This window comes from Diplotaxodon limnothrissa, linkage group LG12 (assembly GCF_057381915.1).
Source record: "Diplotaxodon limnothrissa isolate DT_005_m linkage group LG12, D_limnothrissa_male_GT1.1, whole genome shotgun sequence".
NCBI classification, from domain to species: domain Eukaryota; kingdom Metazoa; phylum Chordata; class Actinopteri; order Cichliformes; family Cichlidae; genus Diplotaxodon; species Diplotaxodon limnothrissa.
Window position 1 is genome coordinate 20,384,731 of NC_140607.1, and position 17,923 is coordinate 20,402,653.

Genomic DNA, 17,923 nt, shown 5'->3' on the forward strand with positions numbered 1-17,923 from the left:
TGCTCCAGGTTGTCCCCAAAACATACGTGTTGAGTTGACTGGTGACTCTAAACTGGCTAGAGATGTTGATGTAATGTGAGGTGTTATATCCAGAGTGTATCTTTCCTTTTGTCCTGTCAGCTCAGATAACCAGGCTGGATAAGCTGATGGATGATTTGACCTTTCAGATCTGCAATCTCTTACAAAGGGCAATTTGTAAAGACCTTTTGCCAGTGTTAGCTCTTAGTCTAAAGTTGCTTTCATAAGGCGCTATAGACTGAGCGTGAAGTTGCATCTGATAATGGAAATATCTTAGCAGGTTAATTGTACATTAAGCAGTTTTTAACCTGCCAGCTCTGTTTCTTTCAATGTAACAATAGCACAGGTATTGTCCAGTGAAATCACAGCATATTTCACTCCTGCCTGCTGTGTGCTCTAACTAGACAACACTCTTCCCTAAACCTTCTGAAGTGTTGCCAGTAGTGAGAACGCATGTGAGGTGTATCATCTCCTGCTGTGTGCCACATATGAAAAGGACAACTGCAGATTCTACAAACATTATTTGGAGTTCAAACACTTTATGAGTTGTAAGTGTTTCAACAAGAGACAGAATCCCCAATAAACTTTTTAAATGGTTTGCTAATCCAAAGACGTAAAACTATCCCAATACTTCACCAAAAGCCAAAGATGGCCTTTTTGTGAAATATTGGCTAGATCTCACTTCATTAATCATCTCAGGACTCTTCAAATGTATGTCATGGCCCTTTAAGTAAACCCTATATTGGAAATTGCTACTAAAATACACTTGTGCACATTTTTTTGCTAATCATTAAGTAGGGTCTATTTTTCCGTTTTTGTTTCAGGACTTTTACTTAAATAAGGATAATATTTTAATGTAGGAAAACTTGCCCCTTGCTTGTTGTCCCTTAAATAATTCATCACCACTGAAACTTTGATGAACAACAAATTGGATCACAAATAGCTACCATACTGGAGCTCCAGTAAACCCAAGATATTTTGTGCAAAACTAAAGTAGGTTAAGCAGATTTGGTCCTCACAACATATGACGCAGATCCCTCACTCTTTCTCACTGTTGGGCCTGTCCCCAAGCAGTGCTAATAATCCTGCCTGCAAACAAGCTGTCAGCTTCACTCACTTCCCTACAAATGCAAAACCTGTTACTGGAATGTCAGAGGGGAGAATTAGCAAAATGCCAACTCCTGGTTGGTGGAAAAGAGGCTGATCTATAACGTGAACGTGAGTGAAACAAATGCCAGCCCTTTGATGGACACACCCACTGAAATTACCACGCAAACTGTGATAGCATGTGTAACGTTAGCAGAAGAGGAACATGCTGCGATCTCCATATGTACTAAGAGAAGATCAGCTTTTCATTGCCTCATTCACTTCATAACACCTCGACTATTTTAAAACACCTGCTTTGGCAGGTATCCTGACAGGTTAGCCTGTAGTTAGAGTTCTCTGATCCTTGGCTGATAAAAGGCCTCATGCTGCTTAATATTTGACCACGCTTCTTTCTTTCCCTCACAGTCAGCTCTTCTGGTTTGTGAAATGCAAGATAAGCCTGAGGAGTCATCCTGCAATTGCGCAAACCTGCTGCTGAGCTGACAGGCTCTTACTGACCATTTATTTTATTTACTAGCAATTTAATGAAGTCTTCAGTGCCCCTGACAAATGTATAAAAATGAAAGCATTTTAATCCTTGATCTTTTTTTGTTGGTGTCTTTTTGCTGTTCATGTGTTAATTGTTTGCAGTGAAAGGAGACAGGAGGGACAGGGAAGTGCAGCAAGTGTCCCAAGCCATGTCTGAAGTTAAAGGTGTTCCCTGAAATGCCACCAAGCTTCTGATTGACTTCTGTTTACTCCAGTGCCTACGTGTCACAGACTATGAAAGAAAAAAGTGTGGATTACAGAAACCACAATCCCCATTAGGAGGCTCCAGTGTGTGTGTGTGTGTGTGTGTGTGTGTGTGTGTGTGTGTGTGTGTGTGTGTGTGTGTTGAATTTCATTCAGATTATTCAGAGCAGTGTGTGTGTATAGTCTTGCTTTTGTTTCCTTTGAGTTGAAGAAATAAATTCAGCTCCATGTGACGCCAACAGAAACGGGAATATAATGTGTGATAAATAAAGTATACATTTACCTGATTACAGAGTCAGGTACAGTCCTAATTAAGCTTTTAAGGGGAATTCAAAAAACCTTACTGCTTCACATGATACAGCAGCTGCCACGTGGTTCAAGAAAACAAAGACCAAATAAGCATTCAGTGTTATTTACTGTCCAACAGCACAGAGTTCATGAAGTAGACAAGTTCCTGTGGCTTTATGTTGACTCAGATGCCAATATGTTTTGTATGTCTGTAAAGCTTAAGTTGGTTAACAATGGCACTACATGGCTCTATCAGGTAATTTTGCTGCTACTTTGAGCAATAACCTCTCCATGATGTCATGGAAAACTGGAACTGAGTTCTTCAGAGGGGTGTACACCCCTACAGGGCAGCTGTACTTCCTTAGAGCAGTTCTGAGAGTGACCAGTTTCTCAGCACACACACGCAGACGCATACAAAGATACACATGGCTGCTGTCAAATTATGATTGGAGATGTGCTGTGATATATTTGATCTGTTTTCATTTTTGTAAAAGTTACTGGTGTATATGGACTGGAAAACATTATCTGATATGTGTGAAGCTGGAGAGATCAGAATTTCTCCAAGATTTTCATCTATTCCACTCATGAATGTGTTTTTATTAACAAACTGATTTGTAGAGAAACAGTGCATGTTTCTCTACAGAAGAGCCCCCAGAGCAAGCAACTTCCTTTAAAAGTACTGTATGTGACCACAGTGCACCAATGCAGGCAAAACCCACTTGAAGAAATAAGTGGGATCTCTCTCGCGCACGCGCACGCACGCACACACACAGCATCACATAAACACATATAAAGTAATTACCTCAAACTCTGAGTCCCTGGTGTAAAATGAATGTGAAGGGTCTTACCCGCGTGCATGGAGCAGGTGCACTGAGATCCTGTCAAAGTCCCTGGTGCTCAGCCGTCCCCGCGGACCACGGCAGCATATTAGCACGGGTCTCCTCGCAGTCTTCTCCCTCTCCGGATTGGCTCTAGTATTCCCAGTCTGCGTGTCCCTCCGTACCCTCCTCCGCACTCCTCTTCTTCCTCTTGATGCAGCAGAGGCTCCAGTGAGTGTGTGGGTGAGTGTACGTGTGTGTGCGCTCTGCCCCTCTCAGAGTCCCCCTCAGCAGCAGCAGGAGCAGCAAGAGCAGCACACTGAGCCGACCGGTCGTGGGAGTTGCTCTCTTTTGCAGTCCAAGCCTGAAAACGCAGCACGGAGGACCTTTGCCAGTTTCTCAGCTGTATGCGGTATTGATGGAGTTGCTGAGGGGATGCTAACACAGCATGAATTCTCACCGTTCCCTGCTCTCCTCCACCCAACCCTCCTCTCTCTTTCCTAAACACACACACGCTCTCTCTCTCTCTCTCTCTCTCTCTCTCTCTCTCTCTCTCTCTCTCTCTGTGTGTGTGTGAGTGCACGCGCGCCAGGCTTGCTTTTCTGTTCAGACCCTTTCAGCCTCGCCTTCAAATGTCAAAGACCTGACTTGCCAGCTAAACCTGATCAAAGACTTAACTACCCTCCCCAAAGCACTGCCCCAATGACTGCCCACCTATTACACTGGCTGCTCCCTGTAAATGCTGCTTCCATGAGCATCATCTGCTGTTAAAACTTACCAGTGTTTGGATTTATTGCAGTTACACTGACCACCAGGGAACATAAAATAAACACCGAAGGTGCACTTACCGTGTGTGTGTGCGCGCGCGCGTGTGTGAATGCTACACTTCTATCAGTGTGTGCAGCAGAGGAAGAAAGCCTAAAAGTGCAGTTGTTGCAGTAAATCCTGGGTTCAGTGAGGGGGTAGCATGGAGACGGATTACAAAGGTATAGCCTACTAAGTCTTATAGAAATGAGCTCTTGAGTTATTTCCATTCCTTATGCTCCCACTGTGGGAGAGATGGGTCAAGGTCATTCACCTGATAACCACACATTCATTTCTATGGAAATGATGATGACAGCAGTGACACGGGTGATGATCAGCATGCAGGACCAAAACCTTTATGGTGTTTTCAGAATGCTAATGCTTTCACTTTAAAAAAACACAAAACAAAACAAAACATATTATAGAAGAATAGAGATCATATTAGATCATTTCCACTCTCCACATGGACTAATTTGATGTTTGGCAGCTGACAGGTGCACACGCACTGCTCTTGTTTGATGGAAAAAGCATATTTGAGTGAAAGCCAGGGTGGGGCATGTGGATATGCACGACAAGATGAACTATCAGATTCGCCCAGTGTGCAGGGAAGGCCATCTGACATCACTGACACATCACTCAGTTTAATTGAATTGCCAGGGGTCACAGAGAGCTGCAGTATCTAAAAAGCCAGATCAAGAGAGCAGGGAGAAGTGAATGAATCATTCCTGGCTTATAAAACAAATGCTCTGCCAAAATATTAATGCCAGCAGTTATCAGGGGTAGATTTAACCTGTTAATTAGATTTTAACCAATCGGTAAGTAAATGCTAATAACGTACATCGCCCAGCCAAAGAAACATCAGTGCCCTTTTTTGGTGAAATAAAACAAAACAGTTTACATCAGTTCTGACAAAAACAGTGAGCAACAGAGTACATTAAGCTCTAAAAGGAGCTGATGGCACCAAGCCCCCTCCCCATGAAATGAAATTCAACACAGAGGAGCTGCAGCTCAAGAATGCAACCCCTGCTCATTTACTCACTCCTGCACGGCAGTGAGCACTCAGACTCTGCTCACAACTAATGTGGGACATTTTCATTACCGACCCGAGTGCTGTTTACTTATTGTTTAGTGTGCTGATTTTAGGTTTCTTTAAGTTTCTTCATCTTTCAGTTCAGCTAATAAATCGGTATTATGGTGCTAGTAGGTTCCTTTCTGATGTTTTGAAACTTTATGACATACTTTTGTGCGCTTATTGCACACATCACTCAACATTATAACTAATGCATGAGTAATTCAACCAAAATGTTATTTTGACTAGCTACCATACCATTAAGTGAGGTTCCAATGGTGTGTATGTTCTACTAAATAAATTGTCCTCCAATGCTTTAACAAGAATAAAAACTACAGCAGTCATCTACTGTCTCACATTGTTTTAATAAAATGTGTCGCACACAGTTGCTTCAGATTTTTTTCTTCTAAACAGAGATCACAGAAAAAAAAGTTTTATTTCCAGTTTGAAATCCAGTAAAAAAAAACAAAAGGGCCCCAAAAACACTTCTGTGCTTCTCGGTAGAACTACTGTAATCTTTCACAGGCTGTCATGCTTTCATATAACGTACATGAACACGCAGATATTACACATATGGGAATATGCAAGTTATAAAACCTCCGTCTTTAGGTAGTGCTGTGTCTTTTGCTTCACCTGTGGGCTGTTTGGTACACTCGATGTCTGCCGGTCGTAGTCGCCCATGCACACAGCTACAAAGAACAAAGTCCCTCCGATGACCAGTGCCAGTCCTCCGAACCATCCGGAGAACATCGCCTCCCCATACTCCCATCGTGGCATCACATCAGGAAAACCCTCATCCCAGAAGTCCACCACAGTTGTATAGGCCACAACAGACACAGGAGCCAGAGTAGTGAGCCCAGACACCCAGGACAGCACCCCACTAAAGATGAGGAGCCTTCTCTTCACACCAGGCGGCTCCATACACATCTCAACCCCCTCCAGACCCGGGAAAGCAGCCAGTACAGCTGAAGCACCAGTACCAATAGACACTGACATGAGCACCCTGGAGATCTGTAGGTCCAACGGCAGTCCCATGATGGAATCGTAGGCCTTACACTGAATTCCCACTTCCTCGGTGTAGAGGCAGGTGTGCCACAGCCCAGAGAACCAGTTCTCCACTTCATTGAGATCAGAGTTCATTGTTTTCCAATGTGGAAGGAAGGTGGTGATCAGAGATGTCACCAAGCCTCCAACTGTCACAAAGAGCGCGGTCCTTTGCATCATTTTAGCTGTTAGAAAAACCATCTTCTGCCTTTGTGCAGTGAAGTCTGTGCTGTGATTCTGTGTCCAAATCTAAGTAAAGTTAGGTAAGCCATCCAAGTGGCTCTGTAGCTCGTCCCACCTGCTGGACAGACCTGGACGGCCCACTTCTTACTTCTTTAAGAAAATGCACCTGATAAGTAGGAGAAAATCTCGTACCACACAACAACGGCCATACTGTTTGGTTTCAGTGTTCAATGTCATCCCAGTGAACAACGAACTCTGTATTTAAATGAAACCAGATATGAGCAGAGGGATTCTGGGCCGTGTGTTTGCACAAGTCAACTTGAATGAAACGAGCAACCTGTGCATGAGGGGCACATAAAAAAGAAAGACATAAAAGTTACTGTTTCACGTGACTGTGAACTTCAGTACAACTTTAAACGTTTCAGCAAAATTAGGTGAGGTATGGTCTTTCGTTTTTGATTATATATTATTTGTTTAAGATATTTATTTTGATTTGCAAAATTTCTCAAGTATCTCTACTATGAATAGCACTTTGTGCTCACTGCAGCAATACAAAAGTCCAAAAGAGTCCAGCACTTTGGGAATTCCTCTGTGGGTTGTTACAGATCCTGCAGTACAACTGCCAGCTTGTAGAAAACCAATATAATGCCTCTGCATTTAGGACAAACATTTTGTCTTAGTCCCATGAACAAAATTTACTATAAACGTTCAGAAAATACTTTTCTTTTAGTTTTATTCATCTCATACTGGGATTAAGGGTGACCTCAGTACATACATAAGAACCTATAACACATCTCAAATGAATAATTAAAATTAAACCACTTAATTTAATTTAGATCACGTGAGTAAACCAAAATCGCTGCAGTGCAAAACCTTGCAGATTCAAAAGGAATTCATCCGCTCAAACCAGGGAGTGTTGTCTGAACTTATCATGCATGGATCTGTGGAAACTGAGACCCCTGACGGACATGCTAATTTAATGAAAGGTCAAGGTCTGACCTTCAGCTTTTTCACACTGTGTTTAAGTTGCACTGGCTTTAGTTTGCAACAGTAGTCTGAATTTTAGATTAGCACCAGTAAGGCCAACAAAAGTGTCTTTGAATATTTCACTTTAAACATCAGCTGTTTAAAATTAAAAATTATACTGCTGGACTGGATGAGGACTGCTGCCCCACTTTAACCCCAAACACTAAAAACAGCAAAACAACCTGCCGGCTGATCCAGTCTAATATGGTCCCTGCATAAAGCCAGTGAGGATGGCCAATGCTGTAGTTTTAGGCAAAGCTGACATAATGGAGTTATCGGCTCTTTGCACAGATGGCTGTAGGATTTAAAAGCAGTTTAAAAGTTAGGTTTGGGCTCAAGAATAAAGTCATCTGTTAGAGACTCTAACAGATGACTTTATTCTTTTTGTGTAGTGTTATCACGAATCTAGAGCCCAGAAGATTCGTGATAACACAACGTGACAATAGCTTCTAAAGAGAGGTTAAATCAATCAATTCTGTGGTTTCAGAAAAACTTCAGTTTTTTGACACATTCCTTTGTGTTTATTGATTAACTGACAAAATGGTTGCGCACAAACTTCAATCACGTTGGTATACTGGTGAATCAGAGCACAGGCACAGAACACATGACTCATTCTGTAAGAGATTTATTAAGGCTTCAAGTGCATGATAACAGAATAATATCACTAAATACTAAGTTCAGTATTGTAGGATACACAGATTTTGTTAATGGTAAGAATTATCACAAAGACATGTGCCAGCAACAGTACTTAACACAGAGATATATTATAATTATTTTCATATGATTTGGATTCTTTACCACAAAAGACATATGTAAATAATACAAACTTAAATGAATAGAGATTTAGATAAATAACCCATTTGACTTTAATAGATGTGATGGTTTATTGAGATGATACATCTGATGAAATTGAATCCATTTCTATTGTCACACTTGTGAAAATATACAGTAACCTGTATATTTATCAAAAAAAAAAAAAAGCCAAAGCAACAGTGAGCAGAATAATCTCTTTGCAAAAAAGGTCTGTCTGTACAAAATAAATAAAAGCAGAGTTATACATGAAAAGATAATTTTACACTATTTAACAATTCTAGGTACAATCTGGTTCCTTCACTGATTTCATTCCTCGCTGAGATGCAGAGGGACAAACAACAACAACAACAACAATAGCAACTCGATACAGTGTGGATAAAAGGCATCAGTTGAATGGGGTATGACACATGCAAGGAATGATTAGGTGGAGCAGGGATGTATGGCTTCTGCAAGAGTAGAAAAGAGCCGTCCTAAATATCGGAGCACATCTCGGCACACTGTTTGTCTGATATGTGTGTGGCTAGCGACTCAATGATGTCCAACAACAGCAGCTGGCTGAGAGACCTCAGGTTGGGGAGCTTGGATACCTTTGGGAGGGGAGGAGAACAAAAAAAATGAAAAAAAGAACAGCAAATTAAGATAAGACAATGAGTCAAAAATGGGGAATAAGCAGCACTTGATTGCTCATGCACAACAAAATGAAGATAAAAGATAAAAAGAAGATAAAAGCTTAACAGAAATACAGCAGAGCTAACACTCCAGTGAAGTAAAGTGAAAACTGAGTGCTTCTTTGTTCCTTTGGATAACAAACAATAATCAGAGCGACACCTCATCGCAATGTGATGAGGTGCTTGTACAGCCGGCCAGCCTGTAAACAGTCTCCTCTTCACGCAGAAGATGGAGGGTGATCCACTAAGAGGCCAAAGGTGTCAGTCTCCCGCAAAGAAGAGGGGACTAGAGGGTTAGCTCAGCTGCAGTGAGTGGGCAGCAAACCCCCAGGGCTTCGGATACAAGCCCACCCACCTTGATGAACTGGTGGACAATAATGTGGAGACAGTGCTTCTTCATGTCCAGAGCCTGGGTCTTATCAGCTGCCTCAAGAATCTGAGAGAGGATAGCGAGAGAGAAGTGAGTGAAGAAATGATTTATTTTGTACAAAAGTGAGGGACTGCATTGTCCAATTAGGTCACTGCTCCCCCTGGGAGAAAGCACAATACCTGCAAGACATTCTCCACAGTGACGTTCATCTCGAGATTCTGCTTGCAGTAAGCCTGCAGCCTGTTGTTAGAAAACCCATAGTAATATGGTGCAGCAAACAGATAGCTGTTAATCCAGGGTCAAGGATGTAAACCAAGTTTACCGCAATGAAACTCACATTAACCAAAAAGTAAGGCCGGGTGCTTTGACAACCCATGTGGCTTAATTTTCGAAAAAGCTTCAGTGTGATTTAGAAACTCACTATATGAAACTGCAAATTTAACAACTCCATAACAGAAACATTTTAGGCCCTATTTTGTTTCTGGCATTGACATATTTATGAATTATTTCATTGTGTCCCTGAACTTATCTACTTATAAACCATTTATAAACATTAACCAACACTAACTCTTAACTTAAACATCACCATCTTCTAACTTACAGATAAAAAGTTCACACCTTTTTTATGTTAAATATTGAGTTCTTTTGTGACGAGCCAGCAGTTTTACTGTTAGTGATACAAACTGTACTCGATACAAATGTCTCTGTAGGAATATGTTGTGTTTTTTAAGGACCTGAACAGAAGAAAAGTATTGAGGTCTGTTTTTAGACAGAAATTAATTAATTAATCATTATTATTATCTAGGCTATCTTTACTCATTTCATTTTTATTTATATTTGCAGAAATGTTAAAGTTAAAAAAAAAAAAACCCCAAAAAACTCTACAATTGAAAAGGATACAGGGAATCCTCTGGAGGCATGTTCACGTCACCATAGTAGATATAACGCAGCATCGACTCAAAGGCCTGCTTACTCGGGACCATCTCACCAATGGATATATTTACTTGACCGTCCACGGGCATGAAGGAGCGGAACATTGCCTCAAAGTAACTGAGGAGTAACAGTATCAAAAGGATAAGTCACACCATTAAGCTGAAATGGACCATGACCAACTGTGATACAACATCAAGCCATTACAGAAAGCAATCAAATCTACTCTAGAGTAGATCTAGTAGTAGTAGACCTAGAGTCAACTATCGGCACAGGAGCATAAAATCCACATTAAATCAAATTCAGCTTAAGTAAGGTACCAAAAATACAAAACAAAAACAAAATAACCCATCCATAAAATCTACGCTGATCTACCTGGACCGAGCTGCTAGTATGGCTTTGTGTGCAGGCCGTGGGTGACCATCTAACAGCAGAATAATGTCACAAAACTCAAAGCCGCTTCCCTCCAGGTAGGCCTTCATGTCCTGCACCAGGGAGGTCCCGATGTCCACAGGCTGGTCAGAGTACACCCTAGGAGGAGGCTGCTGCTTTCGTCGCACAATCTCCACTATCAGGGGAGTGGAGAGATGCTCGAACTCTTTCGTCATGATAACCTGGTTAAAGTGTGACTCCTTAACCACAAAATTAAGGCAATGTTCCTGAAGAAAGAAAAAAAGATGTTGGTATTAGTGTCATAATAGCTAGTACTGTCAAAATTAAAGCGTTAACGCAAATCAAGCCGGCATCACGACTAACGCGGAAAAAAAAAAATTTAACGCATCTGGAGCGCAGAATGACTCAAAATCCCTGAAGTGTTTCTGTCAACGCATTTCGGGCAGTTTGTCCAAGTAGAGTTACCTTCGCACATGCGCAAATGGGCAGTAGATCTGGTAGTGACGGGGAGCTGAACCAATCAACTCAATTTGGAAGATATATAAGTTTTAAACAATCAGAAACAACTTTTTTTGAGTTTTAATGAACAAAATGTTAGCAGGACAGCATCCGTAAACTCTTGTTTGTTTATTTTCCAGACTAGAGTCATATTCATTTAACTTGGCCTCACTCCATCTTTTTACCATGGTCGTCCATGTTCCAGCCCAACAGTTTGAAAAGCAGTGAAATTAAGAAACTTTAACCACTAGAGGTCAGTATAAGACGCTTTTCAGCTGTTAACATTTAATCTGGACGTACCTTGAGCTGGTCGAGCTGCAGTTTGTTGGCATTTTCACAGACACTGAGAACATTCTGCAGGTCGACTGATGCTTCAATGTACTGCACACAGAGCTGCTCCAGCCGGGAAAGCTTAAAGCTAAGGGCCAGTTTGTACACATCCATAATCAGGAGAACATCCTGCACATGACCTGTGTAGACAGATACACACACGAATAAACATTTTCCCTCTCTTTTGCAGCAAGACTGGTAACAACCAAATGTGAGAAGCATGAGCAGAGTGGTACCTCTGCGAGGGTACTGGATCTTGTCTGTGTAGAGAAACTGCATTAAGACTTCAAAAGGCTGAGCCTCCGCTTCTCTGATGGATACCTCCAGCAGCGGCTGTGTGCCCGATGGCCTGTTGCCTGCTGGCATATCTTTTGAGCCTCCAGCTGCTCCTTCATCCTCACTGCTCTCCTGTTTTGTCTTCTGTAAGGCAGTAAAGTATGCAATTATCATTCTGGCTCAGTGAATACACCAGTGACCCATTACTCTTACAAATGCTTATATTATATATCTTGATGCCTCAGACCTACAAGCTTAGATAAATATGTTCATTAAAGCATTAAATGTGCAATATTTATGCTGCCGCACCTTTTCTGTAGTGAAAGCCTCACTGACTTTTCATAAAACTGAAATTTAGAGAATGTAGCTCATCATCCAGTCCATTACATTTCACGGGTTACTAAAATGGGGACCTTGACTTTGCGCACAATTTGGGTGAAGACCCAACTAGGTCAACCTTTAAATTTGATTCAGTTCTGACGAATACTGTAGGACTAGATATTCTTGTGAACTGTGGACCGACGACAGACGCCTCGCCATGGCGGATGAGCTGAAAATGAACTAAAATGATTACATTTGCAGCTTCACTTTGCGCATTAAGTCTGGACTGAGTTAATTTTCTATAAATATGAGTGTCTGAAAAAATACGAGCAATAACTCCTTGATTTTCCCCTTCAACACTATTGTTGGACAAATACCAAACACTAGCCTTTTATTACAGATAATTACCAAATCATTACTCTTTCTTTATGACAATATCGCCACTCTAACCTATTTCAGTGGAGATGGAAACCAACCAATCATGATGTGATCACGACTAATTGTTTCCTCTCCTGCGGTGTTCATTGTTTTAAAAAATTTTTTTAAAAAGGTGTTTCATTTCATGATGCCGCACAGCTTGAAGAGTGCAGGTTGGAGGATGTGGATTCAATTCTAAACCTTTCTGCCATTTAATATTTGAATTGTGACACAGGTGCTTGAAGTTGTGTCACCATTTCACCGTGTTTCTGATTTCCAAGATGTGGAATAGGTTACAGAGTTACATAATCAGCCTGATTTTTCATATTTATAAATATCTTCTGAGATCACTGACAGTCTTGTATGTGTCAGAGGAGATGCACTTGGTGCATTGTCCTAACCTGTCGCTGCCTATCTCGAGCCTGCAGGATTTTCTTCCGCAACCACTGACATCTTGCAGTCACTATGGCGATATGCCCCAAGACTCTCTCTTCACTCTGCAAACAAGACAACAATGTCAAGTCAGACAAGTGGAAAAAAACAACAACAACAAAAAAAAAACAAGTTTGGCAGATCATGTGCGAGTCACCATGAATTTCAAGAATTGCCTTTGGGTTTGTGAGCCTTTATGTAGCTTGCCATCACCAGTGTGTGAATGGGTGGATGACTGGATATGTAAAGCGCTTTGGGGTCATTAGGGACTAGTAAAGCGCTATACAAATACAGGCCATTCACCATTTTTATTACAAGAAGACAGTTGAGAAAGCTGGGGAAGAGGGCAGGGGGAAGCCATGCAGCAAAGGTGTCTGGGACAGATTTGAACCTAGGCCCATGCAACAACCTCAGAGCATACTGGTAACCTACTCAACCCATGTAGTTAAACCGGCACCTCACCTTGACGCTTTAATCAGCAGTTTAGAGGCTTGGCTTCCAGTTTTACAGCAATGAAAACTCACCTCGCCCAGAATAAACTCCACATCACAGAACTGACGGTTCTCCCACAGTTTGCCATAATCCTCATGGAGGGTACACTTTGGGTAGCATGAAAACTACAAAAGTGAAAGTTTTAGCAATCAATCTTAAGGCAGGACAGACTTTTTAACTATGGTAGTATATCTCAGCAATGAGGTGATTTGACACCAACCTGGAATCTGTACATCTCCCCACTGCGGACATTGTTGTCCACAGTCCCGCCAAAGATGTACATGGCATCCAGAATCACAGCAGCAGCATGGAAGAGCCTCCCACTGGGCATCTGAGAAAAAACAAAAACAAAAAAAGATAAGAGTTTAATTGCATATCTGTAAAATTCACCTACATGTGTTTTATATTCCTATCTGGGGTGACACAAAAGGAACACCATACCACTATGATTTACAATAATATAAATTGTCTTGCACAAATTTCTGCAACAAAATGCAGACTGTCTACAGCAACGAAGAATGTAAAGTAAGTAAACTCAAAATGGCTCATCACTCAACAGCTTTTCCAAACATATTGTGTTTGCATTACATTAAGAAATAGTACAATAGATAGGAATGGAGCGTACAGGAACAAAGTGTTCTCGTTTAATAATTTACTGTCCTAATAAATAATATTTGTGATATCATTCATCCACCTCCATATCTACTAACATAGTTCTTTGTGTCAACAAATGAATGATATCACAAACACAATGAACATTTTCCAAATTTTTTCATACCTCACTGTCATGGCTGGGTTGGATCACCTCCCAGGTCTGAGAGTCAACATCATAGCAGTGCAGCTCATTGGGCAGGGTGTTGTCAGCAGCACCTCCAAATACATACAGGTGCCGGTCAAAGGCAACCATAGTGTGTCCATAGCGCCTCTGCGGAGGTGGAGGAGAGCCACGCAGCAAATGTTCGGTTGGTATACGTGTCCACCTGAGAACATGGGAGTTATGAGTGTCGGGTAATGCTGGTAAATATAGTATAAGTAGCTGAATGATATAAAAAAGGGTGCTGCTTACATGTGGCCTTGGAACTCAAACTGAAAGAGGTTGTTAGTAATTTTGGCTCCACTCTGTCCAGAAAACACAAACATCTTGTCCCTGCATACGGCGACAGGGAAGTTGCAGCAAGACGGGGGAATTTCACCACTCTGATCGATCTGATGGACACAAAGACAGAAAGACAGACATGAACAATGACCAAGAGTTTCTGAGTCTTTAACTTTAAATGTTGTTCTCTTTTGTTGTGAAAATGAATGAAACATGCCTCTTCCCAGCACGCGTGCTCTCGGTCCTGCAGACTGATGGTCCACATGTCGTTCAACCTATACGTGGGCGAAATAGTCACCAAGGTTATGCACAAAAACAAATACATCTGCAGAAAATGAAATAAAAAATTCATACATACCTGGCATTTCCATCATAACCGGCAAATATCCAGAGTTTATCACTGTAGACTGTGGCCCCATGTGCAGATCTGGCCACTGGCAAGCTGGAACAGAGATGCAGGATTTTTAGGACTAGTTTCAAATGACAACACTTAAGTATAGTCCCAGACTAAATTTACCTCTGTACCTCAAAGGGCCTTGCAAAGACTTAAAACAGTTGTAGATTTTGCTTGTCCTGGATTAAACTAAGCAGACTGCAAGACTGAGGATTAGAGATACTATGGGATTAATTTGAACCTTAAATTAATTTTTGAAGGAGGTGGGCTTAACTTTTATCAGCAATTTTGCGAAGAATAGAGGATTTTGGAGTTGGGGGGGCTGTCATGCTAGGACATAGTAGAAGGCAACTGTGCACAGTGTGAGGTCCTCCAAAGTTTTAGTTTAGCCAGTAAACATAAAGGCACATGCGAAACCAGCCCACAGTTTTTCCAACATATTTTATCCTCCAGACAACCTAAAGCACGGGTGTTGAACCCCAGGCCTCGAGGGTCGGTGTCCTGGAAGTTTTAGATGTGTCCTTGAGCCAACACAGCTGATTTAAATGGCTAAATGACCTCCTCAACATGTCTTGAAGTTCTCCAGAGGCCTGGTAATGAACTAATCATTTGATTCAGATGTGTTGACCCAGGGTGAGATCTAAAACCTGCAGGACACCGGCCCTCGAGGCCAGGAGTTCGACACCCCTAACCCTAAAGTATTAAGGGTGGGAACCACGGAGGCAAGATACAATAATATCATGGCACACAATAACAATGTTTGGTCATTATTAAAAAGAAACGAGTTAATACATTACCTTCCCTCCACTTTCCATTCAGTCCACTGTCCTGTAGCAAACTTGTACTCAAAAAGGTCATTTTTATTTTTCAGGTTTGAATTTGAGTAAATGTCTCCAGTGTAGCCCCCTAGAAAATATCAAATTTGAACATTACAGAAATGCCACCAGAGTTTAAAATGGATAAAATGAAGGATTTTTATAGATAATGAAGGATTTACCAAATACAAACATGCTGCTGCCATAGACCACAGCTGAGTGGTGGTATCTGGGGGCAGGTGGCGTTCCAGTGGTGAAAGCTCTGAATTATAGACATGTGTCAACTTTTATTTTATTATATGGTTAAGATTGTGTATGTTTTATATATACTCTGGCTGATTTGGTGTCTTGTATTGTAATACTTTCAAAAAGTGTCCACTGTGGAAATAAACTGATCTTTATGATTACTTTTTAGTGCTCCTTGTTCTGATACTCACTGCATGCACACTATGATGGTCTTAAAATGTAAATGGCCTATATTTGTATAGCGCTTTACTTAGTCCCTATGGACCCCAAAGCGCTTTACACTACATTCAGTCATCAGTCATAAATGTGTGTTAATCTGGGTTATTCCGTGGATTGTGATATGTATTGCAACGAAGTAAAATCAAACCAACTGCGGCTGTGAGGCTATAGCCTTACCGACACCAGGAACAGTCCTTCACATCAAAGCGAAGCAGATCATTCAGCATGTTTTTGCTGTTGGGTGACACAGAATTCTCACATACATATAATAACACATATATCTGAAAAATGTCTGCAGAAGTCTTGTAGCCCTTACCCATTATCTCCCCCGAACACATATATTGCATCTCTGTAAGCCACCACAGTGTGCTTGCTGCGCCTGCGTGAAGCCGCATGAAGTTCAGTAAAACCACAGGTATTCAGTTTGAGTGAAGATGCTGCTGCTGCTCAGCTGTCCACACCTTACCTTGCACCAACAAACTCATCGCACGGAGGGAGTCTTCTCCAGCGATGAACAGTCTCAAATGGGCCGAAATTAAGTGTCAAATATTCCACGCTGTCAGAGCAGCTGTGGTCGAAATCAACACTCGGAGCCACTTTAGTTGACTTACAGGACATGTTTTTGCTAACTCCCCGGCTCAATCAGATTTCAGGGCCACTCATCTGCAGGGACGTGAACGGTTAACGACGCTGTTAATGCCCCAGGATAAGTGCTAATACTTCTGTCACTACATGTAAATCTGGAGTGACATTGGTACTACTCTTACCCAAGTCTTCTTTGTTAAAGATTAAGGCTGTTGTCCTTCAGAGAACTGTTAGCTACAAAAAAGCTCAGCTAAACCTGGCTAGCTAGCTAGCCTCTAGCTAGTGCTACGCCCCAGAACTAGCAACATGAAGAAGAAAACGACAAGTTAACGAACAACGCTAACGTTGCGTTAAAACATCTGGCCAACCGGTTCGATACCTACGATGTCATGATATTACACAGACAAAAAAACAACACCAAGAAATCAAAAGCAGTGGTAAATCCACGCCCCCCCACAACCCTGTATGTTGCGGGTACTTCACTTCCTGTAATATTAAAAAGGCGGAGTCAAAGTGCTTTCAGTCCTGTAATCTTGAGTAGTATGAAACACTATAGGTATTAACGTTAATTTACACTTTGGAGTCCTACTCTAAAAACCTGTCATAGATTTAGCACCGTCTTCAAAGCTGGAATGTGTTAAAGAGTCTTTGAAATTAAAGATTTTAAAGCACGTTAAGCAAAGAAAGAAAATAAGGAAACTAAAAAAGCTGCAGTCACTCATTGCTGCAATGAGTTTTATGTTAAAAACAAGGATATAGTGTCCACTTTCACTCTTTATCTCTGAAGCAGTAAGTGGTTCTCTGTTGTTAGCTATCTGCACTGAAACAGAGGTTAGATAACTTTATAAATGAGGGTTTTGTGGAGGATGGCCTGTTTGAGTCAGGTGCCCCAGTGGCTCACCAAACTGACAAGCAGGAGTCAGACAAAATCCCCTCTGTGTTTGATTTTTCCTTGTCTGTTGGGTTGGACACACCGAGCAGAGAAATCTCAATTCCAATGAAGTCAGAAATGAAAGGTGTAATCTTTTAATAATCAATAATGGCACAGTGTAATATGTCAAATGTCGTTCATTTCAGGTTTTATTTGTCAAATTTTAATTCCTGTCAAGGGTTACATATTTTTTTCCATTACAGTACATCCTGATATGTAAAACCGTAGACTTAACAGTGTTTCTAAGTCTATAACTGTCTTAGCACAAATGTTAAGGACATCTCCAAGCAATGAAAAAGTATTGTGATCATGCAGTTTTTGTTAAAAACATAACCATCCTCATTGAACTTTTCATGTTTTATTTTTTATTTTACAACAGCAAATAGCATTGGATTTAATTACAATCTTCTAACACTGATCTTCAAAATAAATGCTTTATTAGGTCCGTTTGGAACCACTACAATTTTGAGGCATTATCGGCACCAAATGCTCATTTTAACAGGAAACTTGTGAAATGTTATTCACCCATCCATAGGCTGATACAATATGGCCATTTATCTTAACCCACCATTTTTAGGAACATATATTTCTCATTTATTTTCAGAGAT

The 17,923-nt window shown here is 41.2% G+C and overlaps 2 protein-coding genes across 2 annotated transcripts; both read right to left on the reverse strand.

The window, feature by feature from the left end:
- Positions 1-5,424: 5,424 nt before the first annotated feature.
- cldn26 (claudin 26) lies at positions 5,425-6,081 on the reverse strand. The gene has a single exon (XM_085368219.1). It carries the CDS (start codon positions 6,079-6,081, stop codon positions 5,425-5,427), a length of 657 nt encoding a protein of 218 aa, XP_085224345.1.
- Positions 6,082-8,116: 2,035 nt separating this feature from the next.
- On the reverse strand, positions 8,117-16,832 carry lztr1 (leucine zipper like post translational regulator 1). The gene is made up of 19 exons (XM_085368220.1): positions 16,266-16,832; positions 16,116-16,178; positions 15,977-16,033; positions 15,517-15,596; positions 15,317-15,425; positions 14,484-14,567; positions 14,343-14,400; positions 14,096-14,235; positions 13,808-14,009; positions 13,250-13,360; positions 13,062-13,154; positions 12,507-12,602; positions 11,328-11,511; positions 11,062-11,231; positions 10,246-10,529; positions 9,841-9,990; positions 9,120-9,225; positions 8,926-9,006; positions 8,117-8,489 (listed from the first exon to the last, which is right to left on the reverse strand). The coding sequence occupies exons 1-19, from the start codon at positions 16,415-16,417 to the stop codon at positions 8,373-8,375; spliced, it is 2,337 nt and encodes a 778-aa protein (XP_085224346.1). The 5' UTR covers positions 16,418-16,832; the 3' UTR covers positions 8,117-8,372.
- Between the last annotated feature and the right edge of the window lie 1,091 nt (positions 16,833-17,923).